Raw genomic sequence first — 22,979 nt, 5'->3', positions numbered from 1 at the left:
TTGCCTACGGTGGAAGAAGAGGTTTGGAGTACTACCTTGGAGCATAAAAGCAACTAAATCGTAATTCATTTGCTGCAGCCTATGAAAAAATCAACTACCACCATTACTGGCACAGTTTCCACCATTATAGGAACATTGCCTCCATAACTGGAACATAAGATTGATGTACAATTATTCATTTTTCATACTTAATTTGTTAAGAACATATACAAACTGTAATTGTACATGACAGTTTATGATATTTTTCATAACACCAAAAAAAATGGGTTTGAGATATGCGATTTAAATATTGATATTCTCGTTTTTAAAAAACACTGATGCTTAGACCCTCCATTACTGGATCATCTACCCTAATTTGGACATTTACCGATAATATTGAAATATTTTGTAACTTTTTTAATTCTTGTTATTTTGGCTATTTCATTTTGTAAACTTTTTTAATATTCACAAACTCTTAATTGTTTTTATTTTTACCTTTAAGACTTTTTATCTACCAGAATTGATTTTCTTTTTTTTTATTTTGAGTTTTCGATGTATTATTTTTTTCTGATTTTTTGCACTTTGAATAAGGGTATCGAACGTCTCCGTCAGTGGCTTTTCTTCCGGCAGCTTTTCTTCTGTAATCTTATGCAAAAACCTGCCGAAGACGTTCGATACCCTATCTGTTTTTCTAATTTTCTGACTTCTAGATTTTATTATCTTTATCCATAATAGGTGAACTTGAAAGAAAAAAGTTCCGCTCTCATAGTTGCACGTTTTTACATACCTGATAAACCCTTCTGCAACATAAACAAACCTACCTACAACTCAGAGTGCAAGGGATATGTCGTTGCAAAATACAATAAAATGAAGAGAAGTGATCTCATATTACTTCTTTGTGGCACCACAAATTATCTTGACAGTTTTACTTCGACAAAATTCTCATTTGTTCAAACATGCGAAACAATGCGAAAATGTGGTTCTTCATGTAAAATATAAAAATAAAAACTGGCTTATTGATGAGAAAAAATAGATAAAAAAAGACGGTCAAATTACTTCTCTCCTAAAAGCCTTTGACTTACTAATAAAAAAAGAAAACTATAGTTCTAAGGATTTTATTTTTATTCTGCGATATAGTGTCCAGCTAGAGTAACGAACTTATTGCAGCGATTCTCTAACATGTCGATGCCAGTTGCGTAGTGTTACGCGTCCAGTTCTTCAAAATTGTTGTTCGTTGCAATGCTACCTCTTCATTCGAGTGAAAACGCTTGCTCGTAAAATAGTTGCTCGGGACTCAATATGGCAAATATGAGAAGTGGGGAACTAGTTCGTAACGAAGTTCCTTTAATTTATCGGTCGTATCATGAGCAGAATGAATGAGAGCATTGTCTTGGCGAAAGAGGCTTTTTTTTTTACTATACGTGGTCGTTTCGTCTTGTTTTCAATGCCTAATTGATGCAATACACTGGGGTCTTTTCTACGCGGATTATTTCTACGCGGTTTTTTATGCGCGACTTTTTTACGCGATTTTTTACAAAAACGCGGTTTTTTGAAATTACGCGGATTATTTTCACGCGATTTGGGAGATTATTTTTACGCGGTATTAAATAAGTTTAGTATAAGTAAATCCAATAAAGTAAAAATCAATCGTATGGTTCATGACAATAAGATAATCTGTTTTATTAATCTAAATAATGCATTTTTTAATATATTTGCTGTTATTATCAAAAAATAGGCTATTTTCGTTGATTCGGGAAGAAGGAACAAAACTACATTAATAATTGTATAACGATACGAGTCAGGGTCGTTGTGATTAGCTTCCGATTAAGGAACCAAAGCTTAAACATGTGACAAAACTATTATAAAAAAGTTGTTGTCATGTTCTTCAATAAATTTTCATTTAAGAAGCACTTGAAAAATGATATAAAAATGGTAACGAAACACACAAATTGAGTTTATAACTCATATTGTGTGTTTCGTTACCATTTTTATATCATTTTTCAAGTTTATATTTACTTGCGTGCCATTATTTTTAATCCGATCTTATTGAATGTAGTTTTTTCACGCGATTTTTTAAAATTACGCGGTTTTTTCATAGGCGGATTTTTTCAACGCGGTACAACCAACCGCGTAGAAAAAGACCCCAGTGTAATGTACAATAACATTGTTTGATGTAGTAAATTAATATTTTGCTTTGCAAATCTCAAAAAATTTTCTCCTACACTAATCATTGCGCTTTTGGGTGACTGTTACCAGCCCAAAAAAGTCGACTGCCAATCGGACTCATCGGCGTGTAATGGTGAATGTTTCATCCATTGTTCCGCATCCCTGCAAAATATCTTTCATATTGCGTGTAACAACTGTCAAGTTTTCCGTTAGTCTTTTTGATTAATTGTTGAGAAACGCGTTACAAATCGCGCGCATATTTTACCTGGCCAAAGAGTTTTCAACTCATACCGTATTCCATAGTAATCAATCATATAATCAGATTACAAGATAACATTCAAAAAGTCCTTAAAATTTGCAATTATGTCCACATAGCCTTCTTTATTATATCAAGTTATGATACTTCGCATGAAAAGGTTCAACAATTTCTTTTCAACAGGAAAGCTGTTCGCCTTCCCTGGCTACCCGAAGTGACTAGAGTCTTCTGATCAAGAATTCATTATTGCAGGATATTGTCCAAACTCGACTGAGGGGCTGGCCGCACCGTCTCAGCTTTCAATAAAACATTGTGGTTGTTTAGGCCTTACTACCCTAAGCAACAATGCATATTCTTTCGAAATCTCACTAAACTGCACTCATATTTAAAAAGGGCTGAAGTAATTTTTGAAAATCGACATATCTGAATAATAAGTAGAGATATAGAAAAGTTGCCAAAGCATGAGCCTTGGTGAATTATCAAAACTTTTATTTTAGAACATTGAACAAGCGAATTAATTTTAGATCCTACACTCAAAAAAAAAAATCATTTTAAAAACGAGAATTGATTTCAAAAATTGGCCATCCTATGTTTTTTTCTCAAAATTAGTATTTCAGATAGACGATTTAGTTGCTTAAACTGGAAACACTGAATGCTCAACACAGGTTTTGCCTTAGAGCTCAAGCTATAAATAAATGAAAAACTATATCTTTTCATCCATCTTCGTGAATTTTGGTGCTCCTAGTAAGTGTGGAAATGTGTCAAAAGGCTGCAGAGTTATTGGTCGCTGGGTTCGTAACTACTACGTTTGCTTACGGAAAAATTTTCCTAAGTATCCGGAAAAGTTATCTTTGTAAAAAGCTACACACTTAATTTTTTTTGCCGGGTCTCGATAATTGATTGCCGAGAACGGCACCACTGAGTGCTCGGTTGAGAAAAAAATGACAGCTGTCACATTTTTTCGTAAATCTCGGTTCAACCTAACTGAATACTCGGATTTCGAATAATTTGTGCCGAAATTTCAGTTTGGTGAACCGAGATTTACGAAAAAATGTGACAGCTGTCATATTTTTTTCAACCGAGCACTCAGTGGTGCCGTTCTCGGCAATAAATTACCGAGACCCGGCAATAAATTTTAAGTGTGTATAATCTTTTTTTTTCCAGAGCTCACCGAATGCTTTGATGCATGAGTCTAAATAAATCGAAAAAAAAGAATTTGTGTAATAATTAAGTAAAAATTCAAAAATTACAAACGGCTCAATAATAAACATACGTGGATAAATGTAACATGGATCAATCTCATAGGTCAAAATTGATCCGAAAATTGTTTCTTTCTTGCTGCATGGGCTGCTTATCAAAAATTATAATTTTAATAAAAAAAACTGTTTCGGAAGTCGCCATTTTGGAATTAAAACTGGCCTCGTTTTCAGGTCGCTGGACATTGTTCCGACTCCGAAACTGCCCATATGAGGTAGTTTTTGGTCAATTTTAGCTGTGTTCCGGAAACCGAAAGTCACCATCTTAAATTGGCGTCTGAAGTTGATTTACTGTTTCTGGGATTAGTTCATAAATGTATGAGCCGGACAATTATCCATATGCGAGGTTGCTTCACTATTTAACGAAACTTTATTTCAAATATTCACCAGTGTCATCAGACAACTTCTGTTGATGATGTTAAGAAAATTTCATGAGAACTTGTTGAGTAATATTATTAGTAAAAATGTTTAAAAAAGTGATTCATTATCTCCGAGCACAATACGCCCTTACGATTGCTATCATACCTTGTTTTCAGGCAGTGATAATAGAATCAAGAAGAGTAGGTGGGCCAGTTATGGCAAATGCACCAGTTATGTTTTTTTTTTTAGATATTGCCATAACTGGCACTCCTCCTCTATTCAAAAATACAGTATATTTTTTAGTGAAATGCTTATATAACTATAAGAACATTTCTTGTGCGAAGTATTTACTTTAAAGTTGGAATTATTGGTGGAAAGCGGACGCCTGTTTTGTATCATGATCGTAACAGCTTACTTCTGAGACTTCACCGCTTTACTTTGCCTGTGCTTGATGCAATAACCGATTTCACGTAGGAGCAATTCCACAAAAAACGGGCAAAATCGATTTTTTTGATTTGGCTGAAACTTTGCATAGACGTTTCTATAGGCAAAAGATGACATTGTGTGCTATTGCTTTATTTTTTTTTGGAACACGACTCGTTTTTGAGAAGCTATTGAATAATGCTATTTTGGTAAGGTATTGATGATTACAAATATTCCTAGCGCCAAAACGGTTTGTTTGATCGGTGTGACGTCTACGGCAAAGTTGTAGATAATGATTTTCTAAATTTTTTTTTTAAGTTAAAAGAAAAATTAAAATTATTAGGTACCTAGAAAAATTTTTAAAAGCTAATTTTTTTTTTTTTTTCATCCTGTTTCGATCATAATAAACATTCTATGATCAGATAAAATAATATATTTTAATAAATTCTCGTCAGATTTGCTATATTTATTATTGTTTCTGTAAACTAGACAAATTTATTGTTCAGATAAACGTAGCTTATGAATTCATGCGATGGAAAAACATGAAAATCTATGTACCATGAAAACCGTCTAAATTGTTCCGATCACCATACATTAACCCTCTAGTGCCAAGTGCCGCCTTTAGACGGTCTTCAGTTAAACCTCTAAAAAACCTAAATAAGAACTTAAAAAATGTTTATAAAGCTTCATAATTATTTTTTCGAAATCCGTCAAAAAACTAATTTGGGCACTAGAGGGTTAACATGCCCATTAGACTGGGACACGGTTATATGGGAAAAAAGCGATGGTGTTATTTTTTCGCTCCCATGCACTTTTAGTGTTCCATATGGGTCCCATAACAACTGTGTAACTTTTCAGATCGATCAAGCATCTATCTATATTTCTGAAAAGTACAGATTCCATAATCTTCAGTATGAAATTCGTGCTACAGAACGCTGATGATCGCACCACCACCGGTAGTATTGAATATTTTGCTGGCCGCGCATAAAATTTGCTCTCCGCAGTGCCCTCCAGTAGCTGTGCCAGCAAAATATCTTGCAGCGTACGATGGTAACTGTTGCAAAATAAAGATAATATGCTCCGCACTGCCTGGAAGTTGACTCGTATGCAGCTCTCGTTTCTAAATGTCGCGTACCTCTAACAGCTATACTCCACTCGCTGTTGTGTGACAAACTAGATTGAAGCTGAATTTTCTACACGCAGTCTTTTGTATCGAGTTCAGAGCAGATTTTTGCCATTAGGGCGTGGCCACACAGCTTAGAGAAAAACAAACAAACCAAAACACTTTGTTGAGTCAAAATATGTAGGCAGTGGAATTTATTTCGTCCATGTTATTGTTATCTGTGCTCGGGAAGCAAGCCAATAACGAGGAAAATGTATGGGAAAGCTCGGCCTTGGAACTTTTCACCTTTTTCCACCATTAAGCAGTAAAGCAACAATGTTGAACATTATATCAAAAAATTGTTACACATTTTATCTATACACCGACATATAAATGACTAAGATGCATTAAGTCGTTCGCTTGCTATAATCGTTTGAAATCTGACGCAACATTTACCAGTTTCATTTTCAATTTCACAAAGTGTAATCTAGTATAAAAAACAAAGACGTAGTCCTACGTCAAAATGCTATTTTGGTAAGATATTGATGATTACAAATAATTTTAGGGCCAAAATGGTTTGTTTGATCGGTGTGACGTCTTCGTCAAAGTTGTAGATAATGACTTTTTGTTTCCGAAAAAATATACACTCTGATTTTTTTTCAAGTTAAAAGAAAAATTAAAAATTGATTATCTAGAAATATTTTTTAAATCTATTTTTTTTATAAAAACTATTAAAGTTTACCTAAACAATGCAATCTATACGTCTATACGTCTATACAAAATTTCAGTCGAATCAAACATGACAATTTAAAAAAATATTTAAACTAGGACATTTTTTGTGGAATTGCTCGTGGGTACAATTCCTGGATTTTTTAGAAGAACTTTTTTCCTTGAGATTTCTCATTTAAAGTGTTAAGAAAAGCTTTAGGCAATTAAATTATCTACCTTAAAAATCATGATATCAAATGATTATGAAATAAAATGGCTGTTTCGATTATGATACATTTTTTGTTCTGATCATATTTCACCCTGTTTCGATCATAATAAACATTCTATGATCAGATAAAACGATATATTTGAATGAATTCTCGTCAGATTTGCTATATATTATTGTTTCGGTAAACTAGACAGATTTATTATTGGATAAACGTAGTTTTTTATGAATTCATGCGATGGAAAAACATGAAATTCTATGTACCATGAAAATCGTCTAAATTGTTCCGATCACGATGCATTAACATATATTCGATGGTATTCGGACTATATTGGTTCTCTACCAGATACTGGAAACCGCCATTTCCTGAATCCAAAATGTCATTTCCTGCTTTCTAGATGTCGTCCCAATTCTGAAAATATTCATATTAGACGGTACGTGATGTTGTATTATTATATGGCCACTAGAAGCATCGATGGAATTTGTTCCGGAAGGATCATATCACCATAAATGAAACTATAATATAATGGCCTGTTGGAGAAATTTTATGCACTCTGAACAAATAATTGTAGTATTCTGTTCTCAGTTCCACGAATCCCTAAAAATCCCCAAACCGTTGACATTGATTTCTAAGTAGAGAAGTTACTTAATTTTTTTTGGTGCTGAAACTATTTAAGTCGGATGAAAATTGTCCAAGTTACAAGAATTTCAATTTCTGGATACCCGAGTACCTCGTCAAACATGTAAGGGGTAAAAAAATTCAATTCAAGTAACAAACCTAATGTTGTCGAAAGTTGCCTTTCAATGAGCTTTAAGATGTCACAGATATTTATCACTATTGATTGCAGCATTGTAAGCATTGTAATTTCATCTTGTGAACGGTACCCGGGTAACCCGTCGAGCACGTAACAGGTTTAAAATTGTCTTTTATTTCCAACTGTAACTCTTCTCATGCCAAGCAGCCACTTTCTTAACCTGGGCGAATACGAAGAGTGGGGAACCATTTACCAACCAATTAATCGATAAAATCGCGAGTAGAATGAGAGAGAGCGTTGTCTTGGTGAAAGAGCACTTTATTATTGTTATATGCGGTCATTTCACCCTGTTTTTAACGCCCAATCGATCTAATAATGTACAATAATATTTCCTTTTTATCGTTTTACCATGCTCAAGGTAGTTATAGTCAATCAATATTACTTGTTACAAATAGTATATTCGAAAAAAACAAGAGGTTTTTCGTGTTCACTGTAGGAGTTTTTTCTTGTCGGTGTTATTTCGTTTTCGGTTGCCTGTCTAGGTACTGTCGATGAAATGCTTGACGTCTTGTTTATCATCATGTTAGATTTGATTATATATACCGGTATCCTTCATCAAATTTAATAGTGTAGCTTCCGTTGATGGATCGTTCGCCAGGGCATCTCCAATACTGTCCGGGATTCCATGGAAATCCCGGATGCTTTGAAAACAGGGACAGTTTATAACCATGTGTTCCACCGTCATTGTAGTATTACAAGTGTCGCATCTTTTTTTAAAGGTTGTTGCTCTACCCATATTATGGGTAAAACGCGTATGTCCTGATCGTAGGCGGGATGAAACGCGTTGGTCGCGCCAGTTCGAAACATCCACCCATTTGGTGGTTTCGCCTTTTACTTTACGGGTGAAAAGTGTCGTGTTACTTGACCATGCTGCAGACCAGGAAGAACGAAGAGCACATTTCACAATTTTTTTAGCGTCGTGTCCTGGGACATATTTGGTTGCCAGCGTGCCGGAACGGCCAATAGCCGCAAGATGAGGTTTTTAGTTTTCAACGCCATCATCATGTTGCATTTGTTCATATTCAATCATTCTTCCATCCTCATGATTGCATTTAAACAGTTACGATTCGTTCGCATCATGATTTGAGATTCGAGCATTTCTACGCGAAGCATTTCAATGCGAATTTTCACTTCACGCTAAACGAACTAATCGAAGCCAACCATCAAACGATGTTTTAACACACTGAAGAATCGTCCGAGCACAGCTTTATTCCTGTGCACCAAGGCACATAGCGCTGTTGAATATGAGAACAAAGCACAGAAATCATACTCCCTTATTATAGCATTCTATGAAGTTTCATCACATTCACTCGCGACGAATCGAATCGCCAACGAATACTTCGGTTCTCGAAGCGTTCTCTGAAAAATAACACAGTGCAACAATTTTTTTGCCTTGGCTTCTATGTATGATTTTTTGAATATGAAATTCGCACTTTGCCAATTTTGGCCTCTCCTTTATATGGGTACTGTCTTATGTGTATTTTAATCTATTGCTGCTATGGATTATTTCTCACCCTCCCCACCCCGTCTGTTTTTTAACTGTGCTCTAAATCATTACCGTTCAACATAGGCTGTCAATAGCACTGGCAATTGCACTACAAAGTCATGCTTATATAGAACTTCCATTCAGTACATATTCCGTGAAAACTCGATGGAGGCGCGTGATGATTTGCAACTGGCAGCGATGAAAGCTTGAAATATTCTGCTCTTCTGCAAACAATGCAAATCACAGGCCTTAATAAAAGGTTCGAACTCAAAACCTTCCATTTGTTTCTCAATACAGACGCTTCTAACAGCCGCGCAGCAGCTATAATGAGAATTATACGTTATGTTTTGTTCACGTTAATGCCTTCAATAGCTCTATTCTAACAAATCAATAAAAGATGCACTTAATTTTGTCGTCTCTTTGTTCTCTTTTGCTACAGGAAATCAACCGTGCCACCAACCACCAAGAGCTGAAAAAGATCGCCGTGTATTACTTTGACGGTCAGGGAAAAGCGATCCGGCCGATGGTCGCGATGCTGATGGCCAAAGCGTTAAACTATCACATGCACAACGAGACCAGGTAGGTTTATTTTCCTGTTCAACTCTTTCTAGCTATTCAAGTTTATTTATCCTTTGTAATTCTTACATTGTTTTGTGTGCAGTGCAATAAATGAGGGTCAACCACCCTCCGGTCAACTCAAGAGGAAACTATCATTAACTTATGCTGCTTCGTGAATTCCCACTACTCCAGCGTGGTTCTGCTTTGCAAAATGCACATCATGATCAAGAGAATTGTCCGAGTCCATGTAGTTAATGTTTCCCATGGTAAGAATTGATAATGATGCACCTTGTTGGATCGTACGTAAAGATAAACCTCGAGCACAGAGGCTAGGGCAAGTTCTGGGCTGGAAATCCCCCTTTGACGTCAAGTAAACGAGGTTCTAGTCCAGTTTCAACTCGTTTTCACACATTTTGTTGAGTTTATCCTTTCAATTCTAGTTACCGGTGCGGTGGTGTCACGTCGTAGAAATGGTTGGGGATTTTTTCTTAGGGGTCTTTGACCGGTTTGTCATCTGGGAAGATATGCTGGAGCTCTAGTGCGTCATTGACATTTTTCTTCACAGCGTCCGATTTGCATTAATACCGTGGAAGATGTTTAATAATTTTTATTGCAATACGTTTCACACCAATTAGCGACTTGTTGTTTTTTTCCTGTGGTGTAAGCTAGAAATTTTTTCGAGAAATGATATGCATATTAAACAGCAGTTCGAGTACCAAATTTAAACAAACGATTGAAAATTCTATTAGTATTAGAAGTAAAACAGTTGGATCTTCATTCGAAAACGTCTGAACATGTTAGTTTCTGCTAGGAAAATTTAAAATATAGAAATATTACGTTGCGGAGAGATACACTAACAAAACGTAGTATATCTTGACGAAGGCATCCTTGAGCCTAATGAGTTCTAGTGTGTACTACCAATCCAGTTAATTAGTTCACATTATATTTGATTGGTATCCACCTCACACCATAGCAATCAACCGAGTATTTCCTGATTCAGCGCTCGGAAAGCTTTAAGCGCAGTTATGCGCAAGTTTCCCCGCAATAATTCAACAATAATGATCGCAGTGTCACCGTACTTTGGCAGAAAAACGATTAGGGCTTACAACCGCTTATACAGTATGAAGAGCTTTATCGTACCTTTAAAAAAAAGGTAAAACCATAGCAAGAGCGTACCGTTTGATTGTTTTTTTATTGCGATTACTAGTTGGTTCTGATGATGCCCTTATTTTGCTTATTTTTGGATGGATTAGTCATGTAAACTGTTATGCAATTCCAAGCATTATAGGACAATCATTTTAAGCGATTATTTTGAGTTTGGTTATAAATTTGTTACATAAGGGATAATTTTTCTTTATTGCTCTTAAGGGTACAAGTGAAAATTTTGCGTGTAGTTGTAATAGTCATTATTTGATAGTCATGATCTCGTAACACGTGCAAAACATATGACAGTATGTGTTGTTACTTGACTGGAGAAGAATGTGCTTTTCAAGAAACAAATTTGTTACTAAAGGGAGAATTTTTAATTATTAGTGGTAATGTAACAAGAAAAAGTTTTGCGTGTGATATTTGACCTAGTTGTCAGGTCGAAATCAGTGCTTAAAACAAAGGTCACCATTTTTTAATAATACAATAGTTAGCATCATAAAATCTCAATTTTTCGTTTTTAGTGAACATGTAAATAGTTGTCCAACCAATTATTGGAATGAAGGAAATTCGTTGAAAACTGACGGAGTTATGAGCATTTGAAACTTGACAATTCTCGTGACGTTCTCGACGTTTATATTTTCATTTTACACCTTCTCTCAGAATGTTGTCATAAGATGTAATTCTATGTCAAAATCCAGGATATAAAAATTTAAAAATTTGACATGTATATTTTAAAACATGATTCAAACTTCAATATTCGCCAAGAACAAAGTATTTCTAATATGAAATGATATTATGGGAATGATTGAACTCATAAAGTTGCTAGCAACCAACTTTAAATCATTTTCTTTAGCAAAATTTGTTTTTTTAGTGTAAGAAAGCTTTGTGGAGCTCTATTTTCAATGTACAACACTTTGATAGCTTCCGCTTTGTATAGATCGATAACGACGTCGCGTCGGTGGTTGGTTAGGTAAAGGAAGGGTTCCTTATGGTTGGTTAGAGAAAGGAAGGGTGTAACAATCGTTATTGTCGGAGACCGAGTCTGCTTCAGCATCTCCACGATGCAGACCCGTTTAATGACGGTCTTTCCAGAACCATCGTAAGACTTCTCAAAAGCTAGCAAGTTTAATTTTTGCTATTTACGCTCCATTCAAGTTTCGAACAGGTTTGATTCACTGCGTTTCATCCATCACACAGGAATTTCCAACTGCCTGCGGCAGTACCTAATTATCCTAGTGAGCCTCTTTGCGTCGTCGTTCTACCGTATCAGATCACTTATTCTCGGACTCTTATTCTTAAACTAGTCGATTTTATTGTTTTGTTTTGTTTTGGTGCCCACCGCCGTTCACAAGCGATGCAACTGCGATGCGCTGTGGTACAGAGTTGAAGGACGTGCGGAGATTTCGTTGACCGCAACTGGTTGACGTCAAGCGAGATTCCTTTTTCGGATCATCCTGCAAGCGTTCGATGACCCTGTGGTGCGTGGTTCGCACAGAGTTGCACATAGGCATGCGGGAACCCGTTTACTGCTATTGATCACATGACTTCCTGTTGATGCATGAGTCAAAGGCAGGAACCGGTGGTGGCTTCTGACGTCAGTCGGTGTTCAATAGAAGACTGGAGCCGGCCCCAGAAGTTTATTTCGCGTTGGTTGGTCGTGATTGTGAAAGAGCAAACTTGTTTTCGGATGGTCGTGCATATCGCTTCCTCATGATTTGGAACGGCTTATTTTGATTGTATCTTTGGAATTTGAGATGATTTTTGCTTCATACATGTGGACACATTACACAGAATCAGTGGGATTTATCTCATCCGATTGACGCAAAAGCAACGTTATTATTACTTTAATCAGCTAGTTCTACGTATTATCTGACCACTACAATTTGTCCTTTTTATTGCATGTGATCGGCATATCCAGCAGCAATGTCGTGCACGCCCAACGACAGATCGCCATGATTGCAGAGATGATCCACACCGCCAGTCTGGTGCACGACGACGTCATCGATCAGTCCTTCGCGCGGCGGGGTAAACCTAGTGTCAACGTAATATGGAACCACAAAAAGGTAAGTCGGCATTAGGTGTAACTGCGCGACCCTTGTGGCGCTTTTAAAACGCCTCACACGTCAGTCAGTGTCAAGATTAATGCGTCAAAAAAGTGCTCGTATTTTTTATTTGTCTGCCCTGCGAGCGGGCGATGTCAAGGTCTTCGTATGGTGGTTTCAATCGAATTCCTGACTTACATTCCTTATATACCCACAACGGCTGTTGATGTGACAGTTGCGGCAGCGAACGGCTTTTTTTCATGTGGGGGTTTCTAGTACCGAAACAAGATCCGGTTTTGTTACGTTATGACAAGCACGCACATGCTGCATGTTGCCATACGGTGGCAACAAAACATCGTAAAAATGTCGCATTTTCACTGCCGAACGGGGAAAGCCTAGTGGAGAAAGAAGTGATGTGTTGCGCACTGATAGCTCGGCTGGAAGGAACCAGAAAATGAAGTCATAATATTGACTTGGTTCAAGAAGTATAAAACGATTGCGAATGATATTTTACAACGCACTGAAAAAATCGGCTGGAAGTACATAACAATAATCAACTAATCAATGACAATGACTTAGAATTGTCGAAAAATAAAACTAATTAACTACTAATTTCAAGTATTGATAATCGAATGTCGATTGGGATTAGAAAAAAAAAAAAAATGGTGACAGTATATTGAGAAATTTTATAGTAACAATTTTGTTTCCAATAAAACTAATTGAAAATTAACAGACGTTGTGACAAAAGAAAAACGAATTTACAGGAATAATACTGAAACAGCAAATTTCAATGATACAAAAGAAAAGTAACTTGCAGGACGATAAAAATGACGAAAAACATGCTTGCTGACAATTACCATGCCTCTCTGGATAGATTACGAGGGAATTAGACATGAAAGGTTGAGAAAATTTGGATTTAAAAAATTTGCGTTTTTGACGATTTGAGGAAGAGTTGAGGTAGCAAACTCTAGTGAAAAGAGAATGACAATTTACAAAATCAAATTAGATTTATGAAAACACTATGTAACATTCACCACAATGAATATACGCAAATTTTTGCAAGCGGAACAAACATATTTATAAATTTTGCAATTTGAAATGCTATTAAAAAAAATTAAATGTTGCCTTCTAAACACAATTTTAAAAGATACACGTGGTGGTGCGTGGTGAAGAATTGATCAAAAACTGACTGAAATGCCAATACAAAAAAAAAATTAAAATCGGTAGTGATACAAACGAAAAACCCATATAAAACATTTTGGAACTAAAGGTAGAAAGAAGACAAAATAAGGAAAAAGAGGAAAAAAAAAGAAAAAAAAGGATAATAATCAAAAGTTGATAAACCAGTAAGAGTTGGCCACAAAATTTAATTTTGAAAAATATGTTAATACACCCCGTAAAGAATTGATCAAAAACTGGTGGAACTGCCAATGCATGAAAAATAACAAAAAAAAAATGACCAGAAAAGGTAACAGATACGAAAAATTTTCTATAACAAACACATGAAATGGTTGCGTAAAAAAAATAAATCAATAATTTACAAATTATAAGAAAAAATCATCAAGAATTGGTGGGCATAAATGATGATAAGAACAAACAAGTTCAAAACACGACATGAAAAAAAAAATACCAAAACAAAAGGGAAAAATTGTCAACGGTTGGTACAAATAGTAAATAAATTGGGCAAATACATACCAAATAGCTAAGGACGAAAAAGGCAAAAAAGAAACAAACTAAAAAGCAAAACAAAAAGAAAAAAAAGATAAAAATGAAGATAAAAGAGATAAAAAATTATAAAAAATAAAAGAAAATGAATAATGAAAGAAACAAAAAAAAAAGAAAACAAAAAAGAATAAAGCTCGTAGTCGTCATCCAGGATAAAAAGATTTGCCCTTAGTTCATAAAGTACATTAAAATTGAGACACTAGGTAAAAAAACACAACAAAAGGAAAATAGGAAAAAAAGTTGACAAATTTAAAGAGGGTTTTCTTTATGAAAACAACAGAAAAACAATGGAACTTTCTTTGGAATAAATGTTCAAAATTATTATGGAAAAGGTTTATTTGAAAAAAAACTACCGCCTAATCAAATTTTAAAAAGAAAAAAAAAACAGAAAAAAAAGTATAATTTTGAGATAAAGAGATAAAAAAAATAGTAAAAAATAAAAGAAACTAAAACAAAAAAAAACGAATTTAAGAGGATTTTTCTAATTAAAATAACATAAAAATAATAGAATCTTTGGAATAAATGAAATATATGTTCAAAGCTATTATGGAAAGGAATTATTTGAGAAAAAAAAAAGAGAACTATCGGTTAAATCAAATTTTAAGAAGTACAAAAAAGAACGAAAAAAAGACAAGAATAATAAAAACAAAGAAAATGAATAATGAAAAAAACAAAACAAACAAAAAAAAATTTAGCTCGTATTCGACAGTAAGGATGAAAAATTTACCCTTAGTTCATAAGGTACTGGCGCCGTTGAAGATATTATGCCATGTCAAATAAATGTTGTAGGAACTAAAACAAAACAAAAAAAAAACAAAGAAAAAAAGGAAATAAGAAAAAAAAATTGAGGATTTTTTTTAATAAAACAACAAAAAAAAATATTGGGTTTTTTAGAAAAAATGGAATAAATGTTCAAAACTAATATAGAAAGGATTTATTTGGAAAAGAAGAAAAGAAAACTATCGGCTAAATTTAATTTTAAGAAGAAAAAAAAAAAAGAAAAAAGGTTATAATTTTGAGAAAAAAAGATAAAAAATAATAAAATAAAGATGGAAATGAAAAAACCCAGAAAAACAAATCAAAAAGAACTTAGCTCGTAGTCGGCAGCGAGGATAGAAAAAATTGTCCTTAGGTCATAAGGTTCGTTAAAATTGAGACACTAGACATACTGGCGCCGTTGAGCATATTACGCCGTATCATATAAATGTTGTGTGAACTATAACGAACAAGAAAAAAAACAGAAAAAACATGAAAAAAAAGAAAAAAAGAACAAAAAAATAAAAATAGGAAAAAAATTAAAGAGATTTTTTTTTGAATAGAACAACAGAAAAATAATGCATTCTTTGGAGTGAATGGAATAAATGTTCAATACTATTATGGAATAAATTTATTTGGAAGAGAAGAAAAGAGAACTACCGGCTAAATCAAATTTTAAAAAGAAAAAATGAGAGAAAAGACAGAAAAAAGAGTATAATTTTGAGATAAAGAAATGAAAAAATAATAACAAAAAAAAAAAATTAGCTCTTAGTCGACAGCGAGGATATAAAATTTGCCCTTAGTTCATAAGGTACGTTAAAATTAGGACACCAGCTATACTGGCACCGTCAAACATTATCTTTTATAATGCCGTGTCAAATAAAAATTTTATGAACTTAAAAACAAAAAAGAAAAAAACACAAAAAAGAGAAAAAAATTAAAATAAGGAAAACATTGACGAATTTTTAGAGGACTTATTTTTAATAAAATAATAGAAAAATAATGGAACTTTCTTTGGACTAAATGAAATAAATGTTCAAAATTATTATGGAAAGGATTTATTTGGAAAAGAAAAAAACTCACGGCTGAATCAAATATTAAAAAGAAAAAATACAAAAAAATGTGTATAATTCTGACAAATTAAAAGAGGAAAAAATCCTTATCAAAAACAGTAAAATAAATGCACAAAATTACAGAAGTGGAAAGGATTTGTTTCAAAAAGAAAACGAGAAAAAAGATAGAAATCGATAGAAAAACGAATAGAAAATGATGAAAATAACACGTCTCAAATAAAAATACAGAAAAAAGTGTTGACAAATTCAAAGAGAAAAAAATCCTCATGAAAAAAACAGAAAAAATAAATGCATAAAATTACAGGAGCCGAAAGGATTTGTTTGAAAAAGAAAACATTGATTGCATTAACATGAAAAATAATTGCAAGATATACTTGTTTTTTTTTTTGTGAGAAATGTATTTTCAGGATTTAAGGAGGTTATTCAAAACCATAAAATAATTATGCAAAATAAACAAGGATTCGGTTATACATAGTAAAAAAAGGAGACTGTATGAGTTAAGTGCACAAAAACACAGTGGCATTCTGTTCGCGCCGCTTATTGATGCGATATCACCGAAACTGCCAAGTTGACAGAACGTTAACGACCTTTGAGGTTCACCTTTAATAAGAAGAAGAGCCTAGCTTGTGCCTTCAGCTCGTAAGCATGCAACTTCAATTTAGTAAAAACGTTCGAAGAATCCGGGGATCTTAACTTATGTAATCGAGTCCATCTTGTATGAAAAAACGTACAGAATTGATTGAGAAATGCCCGCAGGAATGCCGAAGGGTAAAAAAAAAATATTGAAAGTTTGCACAGTAATAGAAAGTTGCCAAACTCATGAGTGTATGTTAACAAAAAGGAAAATAATCTGCAAGAGATGAGTGGAAATTTTTCAAAAATTGGCAGAAATAATACAAAAATTGACACGCACAAAATGAAGCTATTTATTATATTATTATTTATATTTATTATATTTTTTTATTTTTTAATCACAACTGCTTTGTGAAAAGGAATTATGAAAAATGGGTATAAATGGAATTACAAATATTTTTAGAGTTTGTTTGATCGGTGTGACGTCTTGGGCAAAGTTGTAGGGGAACTGCTCCATTATTCATCTCATTGAGCCGATATTCACGAAGAATGCACGGATTAAACACTAAATTTTCACGATATCATTGAACAAATAAACTAAATATGCTTACGTGCTCTTATGAAATCGTTTAGCATTGTATATTTAGTAAAATTAGCTAGATTTATCCAGAATTTTGTAAAACATACCATTTTTCACAACGCTTCCATACCCATCTCAAAACTTGAATCACTGCTCAATTATTCATCTCACGACGCCCCCATATTCATCAGACTGTTAATCATGAACGAATCACATTATCATGAATGAACGTAGCAACAGCCCGTCGTAATAGGTTACCTAGATATCCGCTGCAGTTGTTTACGTGCAAAATTGGTTACCTAGAGAACCACTACAGTGCTGTAGATTTATGTCAATTATTTATGTTATTTATTTATTTATGTTTATTTATGTTTTATTTATGTTAATTCAACATTTTTAGTATGATTTTTTCGTATTAACAGAAACTGATTTGGCAACTTTTGATTTTCTTCAACGCAGTGAAAACAGATGAAAATACATACAGTTGAAATTTGAGAATTGTAGAAATCCATCTCGTATATTTCTGCTAATTAAAGCTTGTTTTAGAAAATTTGAGGTGAACATTTCAAAGATCAAAGTATTCTTAGTGTACTGAGTGATTTTGTTTAGTGATTAAAATAAAAAGTGGCCCGCTTGTGATGAAAAAAACTTTGGATGGCTGCTGAACGAGTACCGTTGTAACCGTATAGAACAATGCACAGATTTTGTTTTCTGAGGTAGGTGTAGGTAAGCCCGACTTTCATATTAAATTTAGTGCTTTTAAGTGAGTTTTTGAGGATTATACTTTATGGGGAACATAGAATGAACCAAGAAAAATCCATTCCATGAATTAGCAGATTGGTTTAACAAGAAAATATGCGTTTTTTCCTGTTTTCATTTGTGTTTTCATGTTTAATGAGATGAATATATGGGCTGAGATGAATAATGGAGCAGTTCCCCTTGATAATTGTTTTTTTCAACGAAAAAAACATGAAATTTAAAATTTGTTATCTTAAAAACCTAACTTTTTTAAATATATTTCTTTAAAAAAGGTTAGCTAAACAATGATAAATATCTGATCGTAGATAAATAAGAACAAAACTGAAACTTTAAGTCAAATAAAAATGACAGTTGAAAAATATATGGGACATTTTTATGGAACTGCTCATGATTGGAGATGTTGTTTATAAAGAACTAAACGAGTTTACTACAACTACTGATTAAACCGAAAAAAAAAAAACATTTCAAATAATTTTTAACAATTCGATGAACATATGAATAAATGCAATGTGAACTTGGTAGTGATAACTATGTATGAAAAATGGACAAATAAAAAAATCATAAAAATGCGAACAAACCAAAGCAAGATAAAGCAAAATTGGAAGTTTTGAAAAAGCCGAAAAAATATCAACCTAATAATAATACTAGATACTTCATATTAAGTTATTGCACGAAAAGTTTTGGATAATGTGTTGGCTTACGTGTTTGTATATGCAAATTTATTTAAAAAATGCTTTTTTTAAATGCCTCATGAGCAAAACAATTCGTATAGTTTGGGAAAAAATCAGATTCGTGAAGCCTATGGTTAGGTTCGTTAGTGATTTTATATAAATATTATATATTATACTGGTAAACACAAGTTTTGTCCTAAAGCTGAAATTGAAATAATTAAAGATTATAAAAAGTTATATTACCATTCCTGCGAATTTTGGTGCACCAAACCAAGATAACCTTTTCAGAGACTTATATGTGTTTTAGAAGCGACGAACCCGGCGAGCACTTGCTCTGCGGCCTTTTGACGCACTTCTAACCAAACAAGGGGCACCAAGTTTCACAGTAATGGTTAAAACGCTGTAATCTTTTAAGGGTAATTGTTTTGAGCTTTAAGACAAATCTTTTTTCCACTTTTGTCGAACAGTGTTGTTTACTTCGTTATTGTTTTTCAATATAACTGAACATAAGTAAAATGGTGAATGCGTTCGACTAAAACGGGAAATTTCCGAAAAAAATGTGATTTCCCCAATACCCGCGGATTGCACCGGCAAGTCTCTGGGTAACATATATTACACACCTGCCGGAGCACAACACCGCCGCCCGTGTCCGTTGATTGGACGCCGGCTCACTTCAACGAAGCGCGCTCGTCGTCCTACCACCGGTAAAGTAGTACCTGGAGCGGCTCTTGTAAGCAAATTGATGGAGGCTGCTCGCATGAGTGTTGGCAGCATACAAGAGGTCCTCCGCGCGTGCGCGCACACACTCACGAAAATTACATTATCAAGCTTGTCGCATATTTTCGAAAAAATCTGGTTTGTTACACAACTGCCCATTTCACACTTGCGAGCGAGCGTACGAGCGGCGACGACGGTGGTGCTGGCAGCAGCTATGTCGATTTTCGGACTTTCGAAGCAAAAGGCATTCCTTCGATTCGATGGGCTTAACTTGGATTCTCAATGCCGCAACTTGCAGCAACTAACCAACCAACCAATCACTTACCTTAAGGTAGTCTGTAGCCGTGCTGTTTTCGCACACGTTACAAGATGCGCCGCGCACATACCTAGGCTTTGTTTCCCTGTTGAAGCTGAAAGACCCTTCGGCGGTCGGTCTGCCAAACTGGGTTGAATAATCGCGTCATTGATGTAAGTCAAACAGGTGTAATTCGATCAATGTTATTTTTTGGAATTCGCAGTAGAATAAGTTTAAACTATGAGATGTTCGTCGTTTGCGTCACCGCCGTTGGTAACTCTAACGGTTTGAATAATCGAGCCAACAAGCGCGGAGACTTGTTTGATCGTCAGAAAGTCTGCGCTTGACGGTTGCTGTCAGAACCTCCCCCCATATTACGGCATGAATTTCATACCGAGATGATTCACGTGGTTGGTTACTTCTAGCGACATTCAATGCTTGAGGGAGTTTTAGCGTATATGAGTTAACGATTTTTTTTCTCGTCAAAATCTGACACCTCTCAGGGTTCCGGAGCTCATCATCTGACGGATCGTACTTGTGCCGTTTATTTCCAAACGTAACTAATTGAAAATGATCATGATCTTGGGTGAAGCGAGTTTAGGGCTTCGAATCGTGCGATAAGTAGCGGCTAAACATTTCTTTCTAGTTCTTGATTGAGTAACATTTTTTTACGTAATGGGGGCAAGTTAATCGATTGTCGATTAATTGAACTTTTATTTTGATCGGTTGTATGACAGGGGGTAATTCACGTAATTTGCACCCGGCTTACTACAGCACCGGTTGAGCAAACGCGGTGCGACGCTTTTATTGACTTTGATTGCTGTACGATGAAACAAAAAATCTGAATATTGATGTTTAGTATATTGTTTACGATGTTCGAAGCATCGTTCTGGCGTGCAATCGAGCCCCGGCTCGAGGGGACGCTGTTGCAGGTGCCCCGCCTAAAAGCGTTTTATAGCTACACGAATTGCTCATAAATGTTATCCGTCCGGCAAAAGTCAATGTCTCATTTGTGTAATTGATGCCAGCTAGCAGCTCATAATGTGTTTTGTGAGAAAATATTAGACATCTTCTCGTGACTGGTCCTATTCCTATATGAATTTATAATACCTTGATTGAAGAAATATAATCCTTCGAGTTCGAGTTGGGTGATTTATTTCTGTTTATAAATAACATTTATCAATTAGTAGTTTACCTTGGGCTGTCCTGTGGCAGTTTTCATTCATTCGTTCCAGAAGCTTTTATGTTGTTTGATTCAGGTTTTGGAATTTTAAAAAGCACTAATTCTAGGATGATGACATCGCTAACTAATTGATCGGCATATTAATACGACCTAGTTTCGAATAATACAAATGTTTTTTTTTTTTTTTATAATCAGTGTTATTCGATACGGCTCATTAATATTAAATTTTCATGAAGCCGATAATCTTTGTCATTTTCATAACCGGTGTTGTGTTCTGTAGCGTTCCAACTTATTAGCAGCGAGTGGTTGTTCCTACTGGGATGTCATCATATCGTCGTATCATAATTCGAGTCCTTGTCGTTTTGTTAGCTAAAGGCGGAGAAAAATGGAATGGAGCTAGATTTGGGCATGATTTGAATCCGGCTAAACATATATAAGAGACATGTAGGGCATGAGGTACAAGCAATCCTTGATTGTACGTAAATTGAAGCCTATTAGTAATCATTCTCTTGAAGCGATAATCATTCTCTTGAAGCGATCGGTTCGTTTTCTCACTCCAATTCAAGGAGATATAGTAACAGCACCAGCGGCCGGTGGTACGGCAGATACTGCGACGACCACGAGTTCTACTGCGGCGAAACGTGGGTCTTATCTCCAGATCAGAAGGCCCCATTGGGCTGCTTCGAGAAGGTAATTGGATGAATCTTATTCAGACCTTCTAGATGGCGAAGAAAACCTGGGTTGCTCTTCAGACTCATTACGACAAAGTCACGCTGGCGTCGAAGTAGCTCGGTACGCTTATGGCGGGGACATCGAGTGACTCATTTTCGAGAACTAGAAAAGCTGCCAGGTATTTGTATCTGAAAGTGGATATGGTACTGCGAAGTCTCCCCGAAACGTTTAAGACGCTCAGTACGATGTTGGAGGCACGGTCAGATGACGAGTTGACACTCGAGTTGATCAAATCCAAGCTAATGAATGAGGTGTTCTTACGTGGAAGCAGGACTTCTGATTATCGCTCCACTGCATTCAAATCCATTCGTCATTTCTGAATCACATCAAAGCATAACTAAAGCGTCAATATTCTTATATTATTGCAATGTCTCAACAGAAGTGAATGGAAGCTAAAGAATTGCGTGCAAAGAACATAGATATATCATATATGATACTTTTTAGCTCACGTTTGCATCCAGTCAATTGCGATTCAGCTTCCATCATGATTTGATTCTTGAACCTTTCAATGCGAAGCATTAGGGAATGAATCTTTACTTCGAAGTAATTTTATGCTCGCGAAGTAAGCCACAGTGTTACGAGAGCTCAATATCCCGGAATCCACGGTAAAAAACCGATTCCGGAATCCACGGTGAAAAACCGCATAAATTTCGGATTCGGAGTAGAGAAATTCCGGAATCCGCGTAAATAAAAACCGCGTCAATTCTAAAATCCGCGTCAAAATAGCCTCGTAAAAAGCGACCTTAGTGTATTGGTTTTATTGACTTACTATCTTCAAATGATGTTCAATGTATATAAAACCTCAAGGAATGATAAATTTTAGTTTAAATATTTGCCGCTAGTGGCGCTGCAAAACCTAACTTTCCAGTATTTTATTTTAGAAAAATAGAGTCTTCAGCAAAGTTGTAGATAATGTTGTCCCAAAAAAAAGTAAAACTTTTCAGTCTTACACTTTAGAGAAATGATGTCCTCAGGAAAGTTGTAGATAATGTTATTTCAAAAAACTTTGTCGAAGACACTTGTCTTCTAAATCTTTTTGTTTTGGAGATATAACGTTGTACATTAGTCTGGTTAAAAAAATCGTTTTTTTTAAATATTCAAAAAACTGTAGTATTTAGAAGGCAATAGTATTTAGTATATATTTGTATATCATCCAAACACACAACTTCGTAGAAGACACAAAAAAGATAGCTATCTGTATAGATTAATTATTGCCAAAAATATAAAAAAAATGTCTTTTTGAATTGCACATCGGGCAATGAATATACTGGAAGGGACAAACGTTTTAATCAATTTCGTAGAGTGATTATGATCATTCTATGCAGGTTCCGTCTGCTAGTTCTTGCTTGAATGGTATCTCGGGATGAGCAGAAAATAATATTTTTTCAA

General features: G+C 34.8%; 1 protein-coding gene across 4 annotated transcripts in view; it reads left to right on the top strand.

The window, feature by feature from the left end:
- Positions 1 to 22,979, top strand: part of LOC129718433 (all trans-polyprenyl-diphosphate synthase PDSS1) — a 245,333-nt gene that overhangs the window by 154,237 nt on the left and 68,117 nt on the right. For 3 of the 4 annotated variants that reach the window (XM_055669219.1, XM_055669217.1, XM_055669216.1), the window contains exons 4-5: positions 9,217 to 9,356; positions 12,403 to 12,547. In XM_055669219.1, coding sequence (XP_055525194.1) covers positions 9,217 to 9,356; positions 12,403 to 12,547 — 285 coding nt within the window. The remainder of the gene's footprint in view (positions 1 to 9,216; positions 9,357 to 12,402; positions 12,548 to 22,979) is intronic. The other variant, XM_055669220.1, reaches the window with a different exon arrangement.

This window comes from Wyeomyia smithii, chromosome 1 (genome assembly GCF_029784165.1).
Source record: "Wyeomyia smithii strain HCP4-BCI-WySm-NY-G18 chromosome 1, ASM2978416v1, whole genome shotgun sequence".
NCBI lineage: Eukaryota > Metazoa > Arthropoda > Insecta > Diptera > Culicidae > Wyeomyia > Wyeomyia smithii.
This window is presented reverse-complemented; position numbering and strand designations above follow the sequence as displayed.